The sequence below is a fragment of the Choloepus didactylus genome, chromosome 8, assembly GCF_015220235.1.
Source record: "Choloepus didactylus isolate mChoDid1 chromosome 8, mChoDid1.pri, whole genome shotgun sequence".
Taxonomy (NCBI): Eukaryota; Metazoa; Chordata; class Mammalia; order Pilosa; family Megalonychidae; genus Choloepus; species Choloepus didactylus.
Window position 1 is genome coordinate 104,448,639 of NC_051314.1, and position 23,909 is coordinate 104,472,547.

The 23,909-nt window shown below is 35.1% G+C and overlaps 1 protein-coding gene across 8 annotated transcripts in view; it reads right to left on the minus strand.

The window, feature by feature from the left end:
- The window catches only part of CCDC91 (coiled-coil domain containing 91), a 516,404-nt gene that overhangs the window by 329,360 nt on the left and 163,135 nt on the right, over positions 1–23,909 (minus strand). For 4 of the 8 annotated variants that reach the window (XM_037844945.1, XM_037844940.1, XM_037844947.1 and 1 more), the window contains 2 exons: positions 1,224–1,312; positions 159–319 (listed from right to left, as the gene is read on the minus strand). In XM_037844945.1, the coding sequence (XP_037700873.1) occupies positions 159–319; positions 1,224–1,242 (180 nt within the window). In that variant the 5' untranslated portion in view covers positions 1,243–1,312. The remainder of the gene's footprint in view (positions 1–158; positions 320–1,223; positions 1,313–23,909) is intronic. The other 4 variants (XM_037844941.1, XM_037844943.1, XM_037844942.1 and 1 more) reach the window with 1 other exon arrangement.

Consider the following 23,909-nt stretch of genomic DNA (forward strand, 5'->3'; position numbering starts at 1 on the left):
TAGAGTAGTTACTGCAGAAATATTTATTTTAGGAAAATAAATATTTATCAATATTCATGCCATAGGTTAAAAAAATCAGAAAATCTTTGACTGAATCAGCATGCTTTTTTTTTTTTTTTAAGTATGCACACTTGTTTTAAAAATATGCTTGTGTTTACCTGTGCCTTAGGTACAGTTTGACTAACAATGCTGTTGTTCACATGTGCATTTTCTGGTGATGAAATTATAGGATCAGAAGGCAGGCAGCCAACTGAAGGCGAAGAATGGTCATGGTCCAGTACAATCTCAGGAGAAGCTGGCGAAAGATGGACTCCAGATACTAATGAAGAACAAAGAAAAAAAAAAAGATATGATTATTAAAGAGAAAACAGAGAGGATAGGTTGAAGAGAAGAGGAAAGCAGAACAGAAAGGGAAAATGTGAGGGAAGTACAATCAATGAGACTGAAAATGAGTTTTCCATGACTATGACTATACATCAGTGAATAACATAAAACTGGTGCTTCGAAATTTTTTATAACATTTCTATATGAGACTAGGGCAAACAAAAGAGTTTAATATCTTAGTGTTTAAATATTAAAAATTGCATAAAAAGTATATTTCCAACTCAGAGAAAACATTAAATTATATTATATACCCATTCATTTAGTTAAGAAAAATTCATGGAGTGCCTACTAGTGCCAGGCACAGCCCTAGGCCCTAAGGAGACAGCAGTGAACAAGAAAGATGTATTCATATTCTCAGTGACCTTACAATCCAGTAGACAAGTGGAACCAAGTAAGCATTTATTACAACAAAGTGAGCTAAAGAAAAAAACAATTACTTTGAAACAACTAATTCAACTGTCTCTGTGTTAAATTTTTCTTTCATAATAGAGAAAAGGTTTTACATGTTAAAATAAATTTTAGTTTGCTGAACTAATTCTTTCTACAGAAAAATAATGCTGAAATAAAATTTGTAATTAGTTTCACAAGAAGACATCATTGGATTGTGATTAGAATTCAAACACAAAGGTCAAGAAAGGACTAGGCAATTACCAAACATGATTTAAGACATATAGATGAGGGCAAAATAAACCTGCTATATTTATATTACAGTATTTTCAATATGTTTTTCCCAAAACTTAAACACATTTTTATTTTACTTGTTTTAAAGTATAAGAAGTTAAACTGAATCATTTTTAGCAGTAAACCATTTATGTGTTTAATTTCTAAATTATAAAGACCTTTATTCCACATTGGCATCAGTAGCAACGTCAGTGAAGTTCTATTATAAATCCTGGAAGGCAGCTCACAGTGGAAATTGCATTTTTCCCTAAAGAAAGACATTTATAAGGCTATTAAGTATTAAATTAAAGAATGTACCAATTTCTGATTGGTTCTTTAAGTAACATTTAATTATCTTATTTACAATTTTATTATGTAACAATATTGTTCTTCAGATAGTATGTGCCATAATGAATAATTAAAATATTCCCTCTTCATCCACAGGCATGCCACCTTTTTAAATAAAATATGCAAAACTAGAATTTTAAGTCATTATTTGTACAAGATAGATCATTTTCAGAAATTACTTTGGTTCTAATCTTTGCCGTTCTTTGCTGAGGTTTCTCTAAAACATCCTAATATTCTGACTTCTAATTCTGAATTATAATTTATAACAAAACTTACTTATAAATTTTAAAGGTTTGAGAATAAGTAGTACAGCTCAGTGAGAGGTAATATAGCCTGTGATTAAGAGCATAGCCTCTGGAGCCATGCTGCCACACTGGGTATGGGACACTGGGCAAGTTACTTAACTTCCCTGTGCCTTAGTTTCTTTATCTGTAAAATGAGAATAGGGTCCCAGTGAAGTTTAAATTAGCTGAAATATGTAAATCATCTATCACAGTGTTGATATTATTTTTGTTACTATTTTAAAGGTTATTATTAAATTTGTTGGACAAGTATGTTTATTTCTGGACATGAACAGTATGTGTGGCTATTATCCTGGCTTCAAGAAACCCTTAACAATTTCCTTCTGATCTAACACCTGGACATTTTAAAACATCTCTTTATGTCACTCATTTATAGCTATGTTTTAAAAGAAGACTTCATGCAGGCGCAAGTTACATTCTCATCCTGTAACACTAAATGTTCAAGTGTATCATATTGGAGAAAGAAGGAAGGAAGGTGGCAGAAAAGAGGAAGGGAGAGAAGGAGAAAGGAACGAAACAAGAAAACAAAGAAAGGAAAAGGGGAAGGCTGAAAGGGGAAAGTAAGGAGGTAATGAAGTGGGAGGATATTCTCAACCTCACATTTCCCATTAGCCAAATTTCTTGGGCAAGTTGTTTATAATCCTGTCTCCATTTTCTTCTTCCTCAATGCAAACCTTATCACTCCACTGCAACTGTCATTTAAGATATTAATTGTCCTTCCAGTTATTGGTCAATCAAATGAACACTTCTGATTTTATCTTCCCATAGCTCTTCAGAGCATGTGATTCTAATGACCATTCCTTTTCCTTGAAAGTCCTCCCTCAGCACCTGTGACACCACAACACCTTTACATCCTCCTAATATTATAACTGTTTTCTTGCTTCCTTTCTGGCTCTTTCGCCACTCAACCTTACGACTCATTGTTTCCTAACTCCCTGATCTTCTCACTCTACTCATTTTTCTGGCTGACCACTTTCAAAACCCATTATTTAAATCATCACCTACAAGCTAATGACACCCAAATTCTTATCTCTAACACAGACTATTCTGCAGACCTCCAGATCCATTTACTCACCTTATCAGACACTTCCCTTTAGTTCTCCAACAGGTAAAAACTTATCCATCATCTTAAATAAACCTACTTTGCTTCATGCTCATATTACAATAAATGAACTACCTGCCCAATCCAGAAAGTACACTACCAAGTATCGAGTTCACTCCAGTCATACTGAACTACTAAGCGTTCCCTGATTATGCCACACTGTTCAATACCTCTGTGACCTCACAATGGTAGTGCCTAAGTAAAAACCATAGGCCTTGGAGCAAAAAAAAAGGATTCAAATTTGAACAACTTACTGATTGGCTGAGCAGCTTCTGGAAAAATTACTTAAACCCCTCTAAGCCCTAGTTTCCTCGTCTGAAAATGGGGAAATAATCTCTGCCTCAAAAGGATGTTGTACAGCAGACGCCAACCACGTGCCCTCCTAGCTGAAAGAGGTTAACCAGACTCCATCGGCCTTTCTTCAGTGAAGGTACCCTATCGTTGATACCTTAGTTTGGACACTTCTGTAGCCTTAGGACTGTAACTCTGAAACCAAATAAATCCTCTTTATAAAAGCCAAAAAAAAAAAAAATGTTGTATAGCTTAAATGAGATAATGCATATATACCATTTAGATCAATACATGGTAAACATTCAGTAAACAGAAGTTGCCTTTGTCATTATCATTAGTAAATATTCAAAACAAGCTTTTCCTGGAATCTTTTCACCTACCCCAGGATCCATCCAATAACAATACAATTTAAATCTCCCCATCTGTTGACATGTTAAAAACATTTCTATGAATGACAATGTAAGCATTACCTATCAGAATCTATGGGATACACTTAAAAGAGGGATTAGAAAAAGAACTATAGCTTTGAGCTATTGATCAAGAAAAACCAATGAATGAAATTCCTACCTCACAAACTAGAAAAAAAAACAGCAAATTTAAAAAGCATGACAAAGGAAATAATAAAGATAAAAGCAGATATTAATGAGGGAGATTAAGAAAAAAAAGTGAATCTAATCAAAATCCTGGATTTGTTAAAAAATTAAAAATAAACAAATAGAAAACTTAGTCAAGAATAAAAGAGAAAAAGTACAAATATACATAATAAATGACAAGGGGAAAATAACTGCTGAAACAGGGAAATTAAAAAGAAAACCTTAAGACTCCTCTGGACAAAATGGGTAATTCTCAACAGAAACATCATTTAAAAGTTAGTCTGATTAGAGCTAAAAAAAAAAAAAAAAAGGAAAATAAAAACTAAACGTCTTTAAAGAGACCTATTTCCTTGGAGGAAAAAATAGAATAAGTTATCAAGCAACTACCCCACACAGAAAGCACTAGGCCCAAATGATGTCAAGGGGATCTCTATTAAAGCTTCAAACACTGGATGATCTCAATGCTCGAAAACTGTTACAGAGCACTGAAAATGAGGGAAAACGCCCTCATTATTTTTATGAAAAATTTTTATTAAAAAAATTTTTTATATTTTTATATATAACATTGATAACTAAGACTAATAAAGACAGTACAAAAAATAGGAAAAGCAGAGATCAGTATGACAGAAATGATGAGATAAAAGTAATGAGGTAAAAGTTCTAAATATATTATAAGCAAACAGAATCCAATACATTATTGAGAAAACAATGATCAAGTGGGATTTATTCCAGGGACTGAGAGTTGGTTCACTGTTAGGAAATACATGAATATAAGATACCATACATATTAATTATAAATTTAAAGACAAAAATGATAGGATTATCTTCTGTCATTGAAAACATTACATATCAATCTTGGACTATCTCCAAGATTCGGGAGATTTCATAAAATTGAGCATTCACTTCTGTAAAAAGCACTCAGGAAAACAGGAATTGATGGACACTTTCTTAACATGATAAAACAAACAGACCTTACTCTTAAAGTAGAGTCTTACTTAATGGGAAAAGATAGAGGCGGCGTATCCTCTAAAATCAGGAACAATAGATGCATGCTTACACTATCTCCATACCATTTAACATTGTACTGTAGACATCAGCTGAAGCAACTAGACAACAGAAATACAGTAAAAGCATCAAAATAGGGAAAGAAAGAAGGAAACTATCATGGTCTTATAGAATGCAACTAAAACTAAAACAATAAAACAATTCAGTAAAGTAAAAACTTAAAATCAATAGTATTCATAATCGAAAACAATTACTACTTAAAGAATATAAGGGTAGAGAAAAACAAGGAAAACTGTTTACATACATATATACATATATATATATGTGTATATATATATATGTGTGTGTGTATATACATGCAATTAAATTTTTCTTTACAAAAGGAAGGAAATGAAAACACAAAATAGAGACAGTAGCTCCCTCTGGGGAAAAGGCACAGGGATAGGATTGAAGATGAGTACCAGAATTGGTAATGTTCTAGTTCTTAAGTTAAATGATGAATTCATGAATGTTACTTTAAAATACAACAAAGATAAAAATACTTACACATGCTTTAAAGTATACATTTTGAAAGCTTCTTGTTTCAGTGCCCTTCTTGATTGTGGTACTCAACCCCTTCAAGCTACTTTATCCCACCCATCAAAACGTGTTTGGGTTAATGGAATAGGAGACTCTCATTCAAACCAAAGACTAACAGGGGCCAGTTAGTTCACACAAAGAAACAATGTTTTTGTGAGAAAATGTCAACAATCAGCAACAGACCTGTACACATAAGACTTGGAGACTGAAGCCTTCCTGGCATCCTACTAATCACATCAATTATTATTCCAGACATAAGTAAGATTGAGCCTAAGATGCCTAGTTTTTCACTATGCTACAATTTACATATCATCACTACAATTTAGACAGTGTCCTATAATTCATCTATCCCTAAAAACTCCACATTATAAGTAATGTCCATATATATGACCACAAAATATTATTATTAATAGTGACAGTATACATGGCTGTGTTTTTTATATGTACTTAACAATGGGAATTTTTTAACTTAATAATAAAAAATTTAAAACTCCAGTTGGTAAAATATAATTATCTTCTCACCTAGCCAGGAAGCTACAATTTCTTAAGTCTTAAACTGCTACAGTATTCTTTGAGCTACTAAAAATTGATAGGAGCTCAAAATTTTTAAATCAGATGATCAAGTATACCCAATAGCACCAATTTCCATCAAAACTCAGTCAAAATTTTTTTAAAAGTAGAAATATACAAATTTTTTTTTCTTTGGGTGGTTTGTTTGCTAGCTTTTGAGTCTTACACAGGGGTGCATGCACTCTGTGCTTCATTTTACATGTGAAATCTTTGGTTTTCTAGGCCTTAAATGATACAAGGTCAGTACATACTCCTTCACAACTATAAGCCAAACAAAAGAACAATGAATGGCAGTTTTTCATCTTTACCTTTGTATGGGTAATTGGCAATGACAGCCAGGCATATTTTTCATGGATGGACCTCTCTAACACATGCCAAAAATTCTGTCAGAACAGCACATAAGCAAAGGAGCACCAAGTTGCCAAAGCATATGCCATTTTTTTTTTCCAGTAATTCTGCTTGTGGTCATCTCTGTTTTGTTTTACATAAGCATTGTAACTCTTCTGAAACCTCAACAAAAAACTGGTGCAAATACCCACATACTTTTAATGAATACTCAAAGCAATCTGTTTATTTCTGTAATAGTTAATTCAAAAGGAAATAACAGTAGAGAGAACCTAAGATGGCAGCTAGGAGAGACAGGGCAAAAAAACACCTCCATGAAAAATATTAGATAAAAGCCAGAAAGTGAACCAGAACACCAGTTCCAGTGATGTACCAGCTGGACAAGGTCTGTTAAATCCACAGGGACCATGCACTTGGTGAAATCGGGAATCTGCATTCTGAAACAAGCGAGTAAGCCTGCTGAATATCTGGCAGCCACGCTGTGTGTGAAGAAACTGTAGGTTGGCGTTTGGAGTCGTCAGACTAGTAGCAATATATTAATCTCAGATAAAAGGAAATGACAAGAAAGTGATAACACTTTTTAAAACTTTTAACTATGAAAACAGTTTTGGTATTTAATTTTTATTCAAACATAGTCTTACACAATCCAGGGTACTTTTCCCCCATTCTTTCATTTATCAGGTACATTCAAGGCTGATGACTTCTGTTTCACAAGCTGTCATCTCATTCAAATCCTTTGATAGTCTGATTTATTTTCAGATTTATATTGTTGAACACACTTGCTACTGTTTAAGCTCATTGTTAGGACTTTTGAAAAATAACTCTTAGAGGAAAATCATTCTTGGTTGCAGAAACAAAGAATTTGCAAGAATTTAGGAAGATCCAACGAGTGTATCTAAATCTGAAGATCTGTTAGTAAAATAAAAAAATAAATGAACAGATTTGTTATGAATTTACAAAGAATAGGATAAAAGTCAGTATTTAAAAATGATTTGACTCTTTCCAAGGCAGACTTCCAATAGGAAATGATGCTTGATTTATAATTTAATAAATAACATTATTTAATGTATTTAAGGAGATATCTAGGATTTATCTGGGATTTCTATGTTGGATAATTAAGGAGGAATATAAGACATCTTAAAAGGCTAAGACGCAGGGACAGAAGAAATAGAAATGGTCACTTTCTTAATAAAAGACAGATTTTATAATTTTTGAAATATCTAACATTCCATTTTATTTATTTCTAATTATTGCCAGAGTTATTGGTTTTCTGTATTTAAAGACTCTGCTTTTACTTGCTTATTTGAGGAATAATATTGTATTCTTATGGGCTGTTTGGGCAATACCATATACACAAACTGTAAATGAATAATTTTTTTAATATGCAAATGACCACAGAAACCATTTTTTAATTTCTAAAAGATATGTGCAGAGATCAAGTCTTCATAATCCCCTGCTAGCATGGTCAACTCAAAATCATACCATATAAATATAAATGTAACTTTTTGAAAATTAAAAAAAAATAAGCTTTTAAAATCCTCATTGCTTCTTTATTGTCACAGCAAGAGGAAAATCCAAAAATAAACATAAAAGCAGGAGGAAATTAATAAAATACAGAGAGTACTTTCTAATAAGCTTCAAGAATAAGAAAATATTTCAAAACCATAAATACATCTTCAAGCCAAATTACTGTCTAAAATCTTTTGAGATTTTTTTTTACTTTTAACTCTTGTTTCACAGAGTGGCTAAATATAGAGAAGTTCTAAGCAATTCCCCAAGAGGAAAAAAAAGAAAGATATCACAAAAGTCACATGCTTTGAAGACATCATTTTAAAATGTTAAGTTCTGCTGAGTCAGTTTCTGGCTTCTCAGTACATGGAAACTAGACCTTTAATAGTTTCTTTTAAAACTCATTACAACATGATGAGACACAAGAATAAAGAAGTGCCTGGCTCTTTTTGGCCTCATTTATTTATTTGCTCACTCAAAATACAATTGTAGATTACTGCTCTAATTAAGACACTTTGCAATGGAAGACAAAGAGCAAGTCTTTACAATGAAAAATTTTACCCTGAGACTATCCCATTAGTACTGGAATTAAAAAAAAAGAAGAAAAATCATTATCTAAAGTACTTAATGTTAGACATTACGGAAAGGTTTGGCAGTTTGTAGAGTTAATACCACCTTTAGGAACACCTTAAATAACAAACAATTACAAAAAAATACTAGTGCCTAGCGCAGTGTGTTGCACCTAATAGGCATTCAGTAAACCAGTCAACTCTTAAGAAATTTATTTAGATATTTCGTGGAAATATTTTAAATAATTCAAGTCACTGTTAGATAATGTTCAAAAAGATAAAATCTTGACTCTCATAGGTATAAAATGAGCACATAAAAGAATTTATTCTATTCATACAGTGAGGAAACCAGTCAAATGTTATAGCCAAATTAAAAAGAAATGTCAAAAGAGCACAAATATATGGGGATCAAAAGAATGTACAAATGAATTGCAAATGGAGACAAAACTGTTTCTTTGCAAAAGAGGAGTGGAATGTCAACCAAAGCTTTACAAGACATCACAAAATTTACATGTCTACCACTGACCTACAACACATTAAGATCTATAATACAGCTCAAAGACAATGAATAGGGCTAGAATCAGATAACCCAGAAATTGGGTTGAATGTAAACAATTCATACTTTCCATTGATACACAATTATTTTTACATGACCAAAAAATAACTCAAATTTCCGTTAAGCTAAGTGAAATGAAGCAAGAGTAGAAAACTGTCTTTGAGTATATGACATGCGCCAGGAACTATACAAAATATGTTTGTATGACAAATCTTTCACAATAACAACCATTTTATAACTGATGAACCTAAGGTTCTCAGTTTAACTAGTATGGCCCAAGGTCTCACAGCCAGAAGACTATAGAGCCAGGATTAGAAATCATGTCTGTTTGACTCCAAAACTCCACAATGACTAAAATACAAGTTGAAATCATATAGGATTTTGGATTTGTTTATTTGTACGTTTTCTCGTAAGTAAATGAAAAATACAATACAAAGAAACAAAATATAACATTAATAGCAAAAGCATAGTTAAAAAAAGGGAAAAAGAGAGATGAAAACTTAAGAATCATTTAATAAAACCAATGTTCTCGATTAAGTATATAAGCATATATGTAAATTGACACCAACAGAAGATACTGTCCTCAGAGTTATTAAAAGCCCAAAGAGAAAGAAAAACATGGCTATGGAGCATACATACAGTGTTTAACAATGCCAATTAAAAAATTAAACCAGCAGCCCTAAAATAAATTCGTAACTATATCCTACTGCCAGTGAAAAACAAAACTTAATGAAATCAAACAAAACTACTTTAAAGTCCCCTTCTCATCTTCCAGTTAGTCAAATAGCAGAGGAAATCTAGTTACAGTATATGAACATTGTAACCAAGAAGTAAGGATTTAGGGGATGATTATGGTTACTGAATCATTATACAAATACTGCTTTTTACTTTCTGGTATATTAGAATAGACAGAGGGAAATACCTGAACCGTAATCCAGCTTTTCATCTCTGATAATGATTGTATCACTATATAGCCTTTATCTTGTGATTGTAAAAACCCTGTGACTGACCCTTACTTAAACCCCCTTATCCTGTTTTTCAACTTTAGAGTCCTATCATAACTAAAGACAGCCTCTAGTGTTTATTAATGAAGGGCCTTGAACTAATCCACCCCGTTTCCAAGGTTGTCTTGATAAATGAAGCTGGATCTAACCAAAATGGGCCCACCTGACAGTACCTTAAACTTTAAACTACAAGTGACCTATACCTCATTATAATACTAAAAATCATACACATCATCATATTAAAGCCACCATTTTCTTACATACGCTTTGTGACTAAGTATGCAATCAGTCTGTGCAAGCTCAATAATTAAATCATCTCTAACACTGTCATCTTGAACCACTGTGCTCATTATCCTAAAATCTATCCATCTTTTGATACTACAAAAACATCAGAATTACTCTAGTTCAGGAAGACATTTTTAGGCTAATAGGCCATCTTATGTCCTGCTTTGTGAGTAGTAATAAACTCTTTCTCTCTTTGAAGCCCTGGTGTCTCAGGAGTTGATCGTCTGAACATATTGAGCAGAGAACCCATTGCTTATGATCGGTATCAATATTGGCAAAATGAAACTCACAATTTTCTCTTCTTCCTTCCTTCTTTAAACCTGCAATATAAAGCTTGTCACATGCCCATTCTCTTTACCCTGTGGAGTTTATTTTCAGTTCTCTTTCTTCCATGTGCACTATGTTTTCTTCAGTAGCAGATTTCTTCTTCTCCTACTCTCTGAATGAGCTTCCTCTTTATGTTTTTTTCTAAATGCCCATGCCATTCTTGCTATGAATCTTTTTGTAATGTACACTGGTACTTTTTGGCTTAATCACTGTGTCTTGGAATTAAATTTTTTTCTTTTCTTCTCCTGTTATCTGAATCATAAAACAGTAATATAAATAGGCAAATCTTTATAGCAACATACTGACAGGTTTCAGCAGATTACAAGCATAACTACCATTTGCCAGAAGCTGACTCAGCCTCCAAAGATAAAATAAACGGCCCCATAATAATTTTCAGAGTATATAAAAAATGAATATCATTGTACACAAATGGAATTCTTTACTTTAGGGCTTTTGGGTATTTTGCCCAAGCTTAATCTGAAATTTGAGAAACATCTATGCTATCCAAATAGAGTGTGATATTTAAGTATTCCTATCAGAGTTAACAGCATTTCCACTATAGTTTTAAGCTTCAGTTGCATAAGCTTAATCCGTCTCTAAGAGATGAATCTACTCTCAATATAGTGGCAACATTAAATTACTGGGTCTGCAAAGGTCAGTGCCAACCTTGATCAGAAGCATATTTCACAAGAAAATAAATGCTTATCTTTAAGGATTCTGGAGAGTCTGCTATCCAGACATCTCACCGAGTTGCACCATCCCAATATCTGTAAACAAGACAGCATATAGAAGAAACCCTAGAGAACTAGCTCAATCCTCCCTCATTTTACAGATGCAATTAATGAGGTCTAAAAAATTCAAATGTCTTACCTAATTTACCCACCTAACATATTAGAACTATAATGGACTTCCCTGATTCCTGATATCACTGGTCTTTCCACCCTTCCTCCCCAATACAATCATTCCCTTTGCAGACCATCCATGAAACTTTTAAAATTCAAAAAATCAGACTTATGTTTTAGAGATTAAAAACCCCACTTCATGGTGTGATATATTTAAGACACTGAAAGAGAAAAACCACCAACCAAGAATCCTATATCCGGCAAAACTGTCCTTCAAATATGAGGGAGAATTCAAAATATTCTCTGACAGACAATGAGAAGTTTGTGAACAAGATACCTGCCCTACAGGAAATACTCAAGGGAGCACTACAGACTGATAGAAAAAGACAGGAGTGAGAGGTTTGGAACACAATTTTGGGTGATGGTTACAAGTACACTGAACAAAGATAACTATGAATATGGTTGAAAGAGGAAGGTGAGGAGCATGTGGGGCACCAGAAGAAAAGAGGAAAGATAAGACTGGGACTGTATAACTCAGGGAAACCTGGAGTGTTCAACAATTGTGATAAAATGCACAAATATGTTTTTTCAAGAGGGAGAACAAACAAACGTCAACCTGCAAGGTGTTAAAAATAGGGAGGTAATGGGGGAAAAATACAATCAATGTAAACTAGAGACTATAATTAACAGAATCATTGTATTATGCTTCCTTTAATGCAACAAAGGCAATATACCAAGGTAAATGCAGAAAAGAGGGGGGCATAGTAGAAGGATGTGAGACTCTTGGCATTGGTGGTGTTGTCTGACTCTTTATTCTACTTTGATCTAAGATTCTCTTTCTTTTTGCTGCTTCCTAGCTGTCATGTTTTTTTGTTTGTTTGTTTTTTCTCTCTTTATTTTCTTTTCCTTTTGCCTCTTTACCTTCTTTGACTCTTCCTCCTGCTCTGTGGAAGAAGTGCAGATGTCCTTACACAGATGGTGAGGGTTGTGAACACATAAATATGTGACTATACAGGGAACCATTGATTGTTTATTTAGGATGGAATGTATGGCATGTGAACAAAATCATCTTAAAAAAAAATGGGCTGATGATGAAACCTTGAGCGCAATATACTGAGTGAAATAAATCAGACACATAAGGACAAATATTGCAGGGTCTCACTGATAGGAACTAATTATAATATGTAAACTCATAGACATGAAATATAAGTTACCAAGATATAGAACAAGGCTAAAGAATGGGGAGCGGTTGCTTAGTATGAGCAGAACATTCAGCTAGGATGAACTTAAATATTTGGAAATGAACAGGGATGACGGTAGCACGTTGTGAGAATAACTAACAGTGCTGAATGGTGAGTGAATGTGATGGAAAGGGGAAGCTCAGAATCATTTTTGTCACCAGAAAGAAAGTTGGGAGGTTGAAAGATCGGAATGTATAAAACAGTAAACGTTGTGGTGGGCAATGTCCTAGATCAACTATACAAATACCAGAAATCTCCTTCATGAACCAGAAAAAATGTATGACACTACAACTAGAAGTTATCATTAGAGGGGTATATAGGAAAAAAATATATTCCTATTGCAAACTATACACTACAGTTAGTAGTATTTCAACGTTCCTTCATAAACAGTAACAAATGTACTATACCAATACTACGAGTCAACAATGGAGGGGGGCTGGTGGTCAGGGATATGGGAGGATGTGAGTTTCCTTTTCTTTTTTCTTTTTCTTTTTATTTTTTTCTTCTTTGTCTTTATTTCTTTTCTGGAGTAATGAAAATATTCTAAAAATTGAACAAAAATGAATTGTGGTGATGGATGCACAGCTGTATGATGGTACTGAGGGCAACTGATTGTACACTTTGGATCTTTTGATAATTGTATGATACGTGAACAATCACAATAAAAAAATTTAAAAAAAAAAATCACTTCACGGGGGATAGTACAAAGGTCAGGCAAAAAAAAAAAAGGAAAGAGCACATCATCCCAGAGTAAATAACCTACTCACTGACTATGAATAAAATTGTGCTATTTTCAACCCAACATACACAACTCATAAAAACTAAGTAAAGTTTGGCCATATTTAAGGAGATGGAGAAGGATGGCTAGTAATCACTATTTCTAAAGATAGGCATTAAATATCAAAAAAAAAAAAAAAAAAAGTATAATCCCAAAGGATTAAAGCATGGAGTGCTAGGGAGTGGAGAAAATCTAATTTGCATCAGGCATCCTTAAAAGCTAACTGTATGCACTAAATTTTTATCAAGAAAACAAAATTTATTGGTATTCCACATGATAACAAGAATGTGCCTTAAAAAAACTCCTAAAAGTCCAGTAGAAAAGACTTAGTATAAAAACAGAAGGAAGCCTGTATCATGAATGCTTAAAATTAGGAAGAGTACCAACCTAACATGAAAACTTCCATGAATTCCTGTTAAATCTACCACAGAAGAGATCAGATATAAGAAGTAAATAACCAGACATGTTAAACACTGATCGCTGAAAAAGAACAGAATGCCTGGCAGAGGCAGCCTGACAGACCCCCAGTAAATTGCCTAATGCAGACAGGAGAGGACAGACCAAGGGGAAAATAGCCACTACAGATTGAAAGCGAGAATAACAGGGCTTTCTCATAACTACAATTGGCTGAATGTCAGCCTAGAAAAGCAACTGAGAAAACGGGAAAAGAAAACAAAATAAATGATCCTAAAAATATATACTATAAAATAAAATAAGAAAAATACCCTAAAATGTGGGAGGAATGCCTGTCTCAGAAATCAATTTATTGCCACAGGAAAAAAAAAAAGGAAACTTCCATGAACCAATTTAGGATTGTGAGTAGACATAACATATGTATTAAAAGCTTCCCTATGGTAGCTGTGTTGAGAATAAATTATTGTGGAACAGGACAGCAGAAAGATTTAGGATGACTTTTTAGCAATCCAGACAAAAGATGATGGTGACTCAAACCACGATGGTAACAGTGGAGGTAGAGAAGTGACAAAATACTATATATATTTTGAAAGGTAGACAACAAGACATGCTGAGGATTGGATGCAGGGTGTGAGAGAAATATAAGAAGCAAGGGTGACTCCAATGTTTTTGATTAAGTGACTTAGAAAGTTGGAGTTCCCAACAACTAAGATGGGAAAACCTCCTGGTAAAAAAGGATAGGGGCAGGAAAGGTGGAGCTCGTATCTGGACATTGCAATACCTACCAGAAGGTCTTTTAGTTCCAACTAGACACTTGGACTCTTACAACTACCTACACCCTACGAAGCATCAGATTGACTTAGAATATACACCTCAGAAACACAACATACAGGCAATGTCAATAGTTTCTCTTTTGCAAGTAAAGTCCTTGCAGCAACCAAGGGGCTAGTCTCTGCTCTCATTCTGAGTGGCAACTCTTGTGCAAGTAGACAAGATCCTCACACGTGAATATGAAGCCCACCTTGGTTTACAAGTCAGCTGTATAGTACATGAGAATCAGTATTTCTTGAAACAACCTCACAGACATAGCACCAGACTCTCCCTAACAGACATGCTCATGTACAAGAGTTAAAACACTCAGGAAAGTCCAAAACTACGGCTTCCAGCCGAGGATACACAGCTCATTCACAGAGCTCCATGACAAAATAGAATTTATTTATCAAGATCATGAGCACTGGCACCTGATAATAAAAATGATGTTCCACTTTTATCATGCCTCCAGAGGAAGAGAGAAAAAAGTAAACCCAATACTAAATATATCCTTAGAGAATATATTGACATGTTGATTTGGAAATATCTAATAGACATCCAAATGAAAATACTGAGTAACTGTACAATACATGATTATGAAGTGCAAGAGAGAGGCTGGAGATCTAAATCTACTTCCAATAGCAATCTCAGAAAGTAAAGAACTGAAACTGTAACCTGCAGCTTAACTACTTTAAAAAAAGAAAAATCATCAAAATGTGCCTGTAAAGTGACTTTACACTATATACAACAAAGACCTTATTTTATCTATTGAGACACATTTTTACAATATACAAACATTAATTTTCACAAAACAAAAACATATGTCAAATATTCACTGACATTCATAAAAATTCATTTTACATTGAATTTAACATCTAAAGCAAAATGTAATAAAATAAAAACTATACTCTGTAACTGCAATCAAGCTTCAGAATCACAAACAACTCAAAATAATCTAATAATTCTACACCTCCATGCTTTCATCTATATCAACCTCCATGATCCTCTCAGAGCTCCTTAAATCATCTTACTTAGACTTAATTTGGAGTAAAAACTGTATTGGTAAGAAGATGGGAATTATAAAAAAAAAAAAAACCCATTATCAATCTAATAGAAGTATATGAAGCTATATTTTATTCATTATAAATATTCTGAGTAAAGTTCTCTTTCCTGCTTTTAGTTTTCTTGTTTTGTCTTTTACTTGTGCAATACAAACACACACACACTCACATACATATTTTGGCCTTTAAACTATGATATCCAGAAGGTTCCTATTACCTCTTAAAATTAAAATTAAAAGGTTTATATCTCTTTTCTATACATGCTTCATGATTTGAAGGAAAAGTACAAATAATCCAAACAGATTATCCCATTTTTGGTATTAAATGCAAGGATGCTATGCAATATATCAAACAACAGTATGCCCTGTCAAGCAACAAAAATCAAGTTTTCCAAAAATTAAAAAAAAATGCAATAACAGAAACAAGAGCAACAGACCAGGTTGAAATAATTCCCTTTAATTACAACATTAGCTACTTCCTAAACACTATTTATGACTAAAAGCTGTCTTTAATGACAGAACTAAGAAAAATTAGTATGTTTACAGTAAAATTTATATTTAAATAAATACAAAGACATATACATGTACACAAAAGAAATTAGGACTACTGTGATGTGTCAATTTGGATAGGCTGTAGTCACTGGTTTTTCAATCAAACACTAATCTAGGCATTGCTGTGAAGGAATTTTTATGTGATTAAAGTCCACGACAGTTGACTATAAATAAGGGAGATTATCCTAGTTAATCTACGTGGACCTAAATCATTCAAGTACATCAACCAGTTAAAAGGCCTTAAAAGGAGAGGTGTGATATCCTGGATGAAAAAGAAATTCTCCCTGTGCACAACAGCTTTAGACTGTGCCCCACAGTTCCAACGTGCCCTTCCAGATGGCCTGCCCTATGGATTTGGGACTTCTCTAGACTACCCCCACAATCGCATAAGCCAATTCCTCAAATCCTTGCAATAAATCTCTCAGTATAAATCAATATATTACCTGTTCTCATTCCCTGGTAGAACCCATGGCAACAAAATGTATGATACTCAAATCTTCCTAAAAATTACTTAATGGATAGAAACTTATGGATTTATTTACATCAAAAAGACTAGGACATATCAGTGCTTTAAATACTTTCTAGAACAAAGTGAATAATGAATAAATGAAAGAAATAGATGGAAAAATAGCACAAATCTCGCAACTTAAATAGAAAGCCATATTGTATAAGATATCGTAAATGTTTTGTGACTCTTTAACCATTAATTAGCACCTAGTGGGGACTTAGCCTAAAAGGCACAGAGACTACATCTGAAAGGACAGGGTGAGTACGTTCAGCCTGCACTACTGCCAGGGACAGGTGGCTGGAGGCATCTGACGAGCACAGGAAGTAGCAGATTTCCATGCCACCTGAACCCTTCTCAGCAGTTGGCTGAGGAGTTAACCCTTTCCAGCCCTTCAGTCGAGAGCTCTCATGCCTGGGACTGGCAGCTGGAGCCAGCCACCAAGCGTGGTAGGGAGCAGCTTTCCAAGCCCTGTGCACCCAACTCAGCAGTTGGCTTGGGAGATAACCCTTCACAGCCCCAAGGCTCAGAGTTCCTGTGTGAGGGACCATCAGCTGGAGCTGGCCAAAGAGTGCAGAAGGGAGCAGTCTTCCACACCCCATACACCCATCTTGGCACTTGGCTAGGGAGATAAGTCTAACAGCCCCACATCCGACAGCTCCCATGAGAGAACTCAGGAATTGGTGAACTTGTGGTGACAAGCATTCATTCTTTCTCCATGGAAGCCTGTGGTGAGGACAGCCAAGAGGCAAGGAAAATGCACGGAAGTGCCAGGAGCCCCTTCCCAACCCCAGGGATTCACAACGGCATGGCAGACAAGGACTGTGGCACATTTGAGGAGGGTGAGACACACAGTTACACAGCCCCAGGGTGGTACACATGTAGCCCTGGGAACTACCAGGAACACTGTGCCCTGGAGCAGATTCCCTGCTGAGCAGCACAGGACCTGCTGCCAACCCACAGGGCTGGGAAACACAGAGGATTGATGTGCTGATCGGATTCCATACAGGTTGGACCCTGCCTAGTGCACGGGTGATGTTAGGGGAGAGTTGGCCTGAAAGTAAGAGATGGTTCAAGAGCACTATCTGCTTGTAGGAAAGGGAAAGTGCGATCCAAAAATCTGCAGCTCTGTCAAACTATAGGTAAATGTTCAAATAATATCACACATCCCAAAATAACATTATCAAGATAAGCAAATGCCCTGAGGCCAACAACACAAAATTATAAAGCAAATGCAGAAGCAAGAAAATATGGACAACCCAAACAACTCAAAACCCAGAGGAAGACACAACACTTGGGGCAATTCATCAAAGAAGTAAACACAAATCTCCAAAACAACTTCAATGAGTTGGCTAAGGATATAAAAGGACTTCAAGAAGACTGTAGAAGGGCACGAAGGCTTTGAAAGAGTAAATTAAAAAATAACACATCTTATGGAAGGAAAAGATACTGTTGATCATTTAAAATATATACTAGAGACACACAACAGCAGATTTGAAGAGGCAGAAGAAAAAATAACTGAACCTAGAGGAAAGTGCAGTAGAATGTGAATGCACAAAAGAACAAATGGTGAAAAAAATCCAAACGTAAAATGGAGTCCAGGGAAATGATGTATAACATGAAGCACAAAGTATAAAAATTATTGGTGTCCCAGAAGGTGAAGAGAAGAGTTAAAAGGCTAGCAAAAGTACTTGAAGACATAGTTGGGGAAAACATCCCAACTCTTCTAAATGACACAAATATGCAAAATTGAGGATGCCAAACGAACTCCAAATAGAATAAACCCAAATAAACCCACTCTCAGGCATATACTAATCAGACTGTCAAATGCTGAAGAAGAGAAACTCCTGAAGGTGGCAAGAGAGAAGCGATTCACCACATACCAGGGAAACCACATAAGACTAAGTACTGACTACTCAGTGGGCACCATGGAGGCAAGAAGGCAGTGATATAACATATTTAGGATTACAGGGGAATTTTACCAAACTTTCCAAAAAGAAATGACACCGCTGCTGCTCAAACTCTTTCAAAAACACTGAAGAAAAATGAACACTACCTAACATTTTATGAAGTTAACATCACGCTATAGCAAAACCAGATTCAAAATTGAGGGAGAGTTTAAAATTTTCAGACAAACAAATGCTGAGAGAATTTATTAACAAGAGAACTGCCCTGCAAAAAATATTAAAGGGAATTCTACCAGCTGAGAAAATAAGAAAGGAGAGAAAGGTCTGGAGAAGGGCACAGAACTGAAGACTATTAGTAAGGGAAACATAAAGGGGAAAAAAGGTGGGGAGAGGTGGGGACAGATCTGACAAATAAAAACCAAAGGATAAGATGGTTGATTGAAGAACTGCCTTCACAGTAACAACACTGAATGTGAATAGATTAAACTCTCAAATTAAAAGATATAGATTGGCAGGATGGATTTAAAAGTATGATCCATCAACATGCTGTTTACAAGAGACTCACCTCAGACCCAACAACACAAAGGGATTGAAAGTGAAAGGATGGAAAAAAAATATTCTATGCAAGCTACAGCCAAAGGAAAGCAGAGGTAGCAATACTAATTTCATACAAAACAGACTTCAAATGCAAAGATGTCTTAACAGACAAAGAAGGACAATATATGTTAATAAAAGGGACAATTCACCAAGAAGAAATAACAATCATAAATGTTTATGCATTTAATCAAGGAGTATACACTGAGACAAACATTGTCAAAACTAAAGGAAACAACAGATATTTCAAAAATAACAGTAGGAGACTTCAATACACCACTCTCATCTATAGACAGAACAACCAGACAGAGAAACAATAAGGATTTTGAGATCCTAAACAATGTGATAAATGAATTAGACTTAATAGACATATCTAGAGTGTTAATCCCAAATTACCGGGATATACATTCTTCTCTAATGCTCATGGAACGTTCTCCAGGATAGATCATATGATGGGGCATAAAACAAGACTCAATAAATTTAAAAAGATTGAAATTATGCAAAGCACAAGCTCTGAACATAATGGAATGCAACTAGAAGTCGATTACCATCAAAGAACTAAAACATTCACAAATGTGGAGGTAAAACAACACATTCCTAAACTATCAGTAGGAGAAAAATAAATTGCCAGAGAAATTGTTAAATATCTTGAGATGAATGAAAATGAGAACACAACATATCAAAACCTATGGAATGCAGTGAAGGTGAGGCTGAGGGGCAAATTTATAGCTCTAAATGCATACATTAAAAAGGAAGAAAGAGTTAAAATCAAGGAACTAACAGAACAAAAGTAGGTACAGAATGATCAGCAAACTAAGCCTAAAGTAAGCAGGAGAAAAGAAATAAAGATTAAAGTAAAAATAACTGAGCTGGAGAACAAAAACAATAGAAAGAATAAATAAAACCAAAAGTTGGTTCCTTGAGACCAACAAGATGGACAGACCCTTAGCCAGACTGAACAAGTCAAAAAAAGAGATCTAAATAAGCAAAATTAAAAAATGAGAGGGGGGACATTACTGTGGTTTACCAAGAATTTTAAATAATCCTAAGAGATATCATGAACAGCTGTATAACAACAAACTAGACAATGTAGAGAAAATGGATAATTTCCTGGAAACACATGAACAGCATAGGATGACTCGAGAATACATAACCTGAACAAACCAATCATAAGTTAAGAGAGCCCATCAGTCATCAAAAAGCTTCTTATATATAGAAGTCCAGGGCCAGATGGCTTCACAGGGGAATTTTACCAAAATTCCCAAAAAGAAATGACACCACTGCTGCTCAAATTCTTTCAAAAACACTAAAGAAAAATGAACACTACCTAACATTTTATGAAGTTAACATCACACTATAGCAAAACCAGATGAAGATGCCACAAGAGAGGAAAACTACAGGCCAATCTCCCTAATGAATAGAGATGCAAAAATTCTCCACAAAAATATTTGCAAATAGAATTGAAAGACACATTAAAATAATCATACAACATGACCAATCAGGTTCATTCCAGGCATGCAAGGGTAGTTCAACTTGAGGAAATCAATCACTGTAATACAACACATTAACAAATGGAAAGAGAAAAATCAAATGATCATCTCAATAGATGCAGAAAAAGCATTTGACAAAATCTAGCATACTTTTTTGATAAAATCACTTCAAAAGGTAGAAATTGAAGGAAACTTCCTCAATATGATAAACGGCATATATAAAAATCCTACAACCAGCACAGTACTCAATGGAGACTGAAAGCCTTCCCCCTAAGATCAGAAACGAGACAAGGATGCCCACTGTCACCACTATCATTCAATATTTTGCTAGATTTCTAGCCAGAGCAAACTGGCAAGACAAAGAAATAATAAGCATCAAAATTGGAAAGGAAAAAGTAAAACTGTCACTTGAAGACAATATGATGGTATATTTGGAAAATACTGAGAAACTGACAACACAGCTACTTGAGCTAATAAACAAATTCAGCAAAGTGAGGGGATACAAGATTAATGCCAAAAGTAATGTTCCTGTACACTACAAATGACCTGTTCTGATTTGCTAATGCTGCCATTTTGCAAAACAGCAGAAATGGATTGGCTTTTATAAAGGGGGTTTATTTGGTTACAAAGTTACAATCTTAAGGCCATAAAGTGTCCAAGCTACAAAGTTACAATCTTAAGGCCATAAAGTGTCCAAGCTACAGTGTAAACAGGTATACCTTCACCGAAGGAAGACCAATGGAAAAGTCTGTTAGCTGGAAAGGCACATATGACTGGCATCTGCTTGCTCCCACGTTGCATTTCAAAATGGCACTCTCCAAAATGTTGCTCTTGGGATGTTTTGTCCTCTTTTACCTGCAGCTCTTCTTCAAAATGTCATTCTCAGTTGCTCTCCAAAATGTCACTCTTAGCTGCTCTGCTCTGGGCCTCTTTTTAAAGTACTCCAGTGATCCAATAAAGACCCACCCTAAATGGGTGGGGCAACACCTCCATGGAAATTATCCAATCATACGTTTCACTCACAGGTGACTGAGTCACATCTCCATGGAAACACTCAATCACAGAATTCCAATCTAATCAACACTAATACATCTGCCACCACAGGACTGCATCAAAGAATATGGCTTTTTCTCGGGGACATACTATATACAAACTGGCACATGACTTAACTGAAAAGACACTCAAGAAAAAAATTCCATTCACAATAGGAACTAAAAAGAATCAAGTACCTAGGAATAAACTTAACCAAGGACATAAAAGACCTCTACACAGAAAACTACATAACTTTATTAAAAGAGATCAAAGGAGACCTAAGGAGGTAGAAAGATATTCCATGTTCATGGATAGGAAAGCTAAACATCATTAAGATATAAATTCTACCCAAACTGATCTACAGATTCAATGCAATCCCAATAAAAATTCCAACAATGTACTTTGCAGATTTGGAAAAGCTAGTTATCAAATTTATTTGGAAGGGAAAGGGACCTTGAATTGCTAAAAACATTCTAAAGAAGAAGAATGAACTGGAAGGACCTAAACTTCATGCCTTTAAAGCCTACTATAAAGCCACAGTAGTCAAAACAGCATGGTGGGCACAAAGATAGACATATCAATCAATGGAATCAAATTAAGAGTTCAGAAATAGACCCCCAGATCTATGGTACACTGATTTTTGATAAGGATGCCAAATCCAGTGAGCTGGGACAGAACAGTCTCTTCAACAAATAGAAGACAACCCCTATACAAAAATTAAATCAAAGTGGATCAAAGACTTCAATATAAGAGACAGTACCATAAAACTCCTAGAAGATAATGTAGGGAAACATCTTCAAGACCTAGTTAACAGGAGGTTGCTTCTTAGACCTTACACCCAAAGCACAAGCAACAGAAGAAAAAACAGATAAATGGGAACTCCTCAAAAGCAAAAGCCTTTGTACCTCAAAGGAATCTGTCAAAAAAGTGAAGAGACAGCCAACACAATGGGAGAAAATATTTGGAAACTACATACCCGATAAGAGACTGTTATTCTGCATATATAAAGAAATCCTACAACTCAATGACAATAGTACAAACTGCCCAATTATAAAATGGGCAAAAGATATGAAAAGACATTTTTCTGAAAAGGAAATACAAAAGGATTAAAAACACATGAAAAAAATGTTCATCTTCACTAGCTATTAGGGAAATACAAATCAAAACCACAATGAGATATCATCTCACACCAATAAGAATGGCTACCATTAAACAAACATGAAACAACAAATGCTAGAGAGGATGTGGAGACATTAGAACTCTTATTCATTGCTGGTAGGAATGTATAACGGTACAGCTGCTGAAAAAACAGTTTGGCAGTTCCTCAGAAAACTAGATATCGAGTTACCTAAGATCTGGTAATTTCACTTCTTGGTGTATACCCATAAGATGTGAAAGCAGTGACACAAATATACATTTGCACAATGATGTTCATAACAGCATTATTCAAAATTGCCAAGAGAGAGAAACAACCCAAGTTACCTTCAACAGATGAATGGGTAAACAAAATATGATATATACATATGATGGAATACGATGCAGCTATAAGAAGGAACAAGGTTCTGAAACATGACAACATGAATGAACCTTGAAGGCATAAGCCTGAATGAAACAAGCCAGACAAAAAAGGAGAGATATTGTATGTTACCACTAATGTGAACTCCCTAAACAATGTAAAATCAGTGTCTAATACTGTAGAATATAGGGGACATAGAGATAGATAGAAGATAGTGAAGGGGGAATGATAACCTAATATGTACAGACATGATAATGAGAGTGAAGTTAAAGCTATGGGAATGGACAGGGATGATGATGGTTCACTAATGGGATTGTAAGTATCATACCACACTGAAGGCAAACTTCATTGAAAGTGGTTGTTTAGTCATGCAATCCGGAGGCGGGGCAAGATGGCAGACTGGTGAGCTGTATGTTTTAGTTACTCCTCCAGGAAAGTAGGTAGAAAGCCAGGAACTGCGTGGATTGGACACCACAGAACAATCTGACTTTGGGCATACTTCATACAACACTCATGAAAACGTGGAACCGCTGAGATCAGAGAAATCTGTAAGTTTTTGCGGCCAGGGGACCCGCGCCCCTCCCTGCCAGGCTCAGTCCCGTGGGAGGAGGGGCTGTCAGCTCCGGGAAGGAGAAGGGAGAACTGCAGTGGCAGCCCTTATCGGAAACTCATTCTACTGATCCAAACTCCAACCATAGATAGACTGAGACCAGACACCAGAGAATCTGAGAGCAGCCAG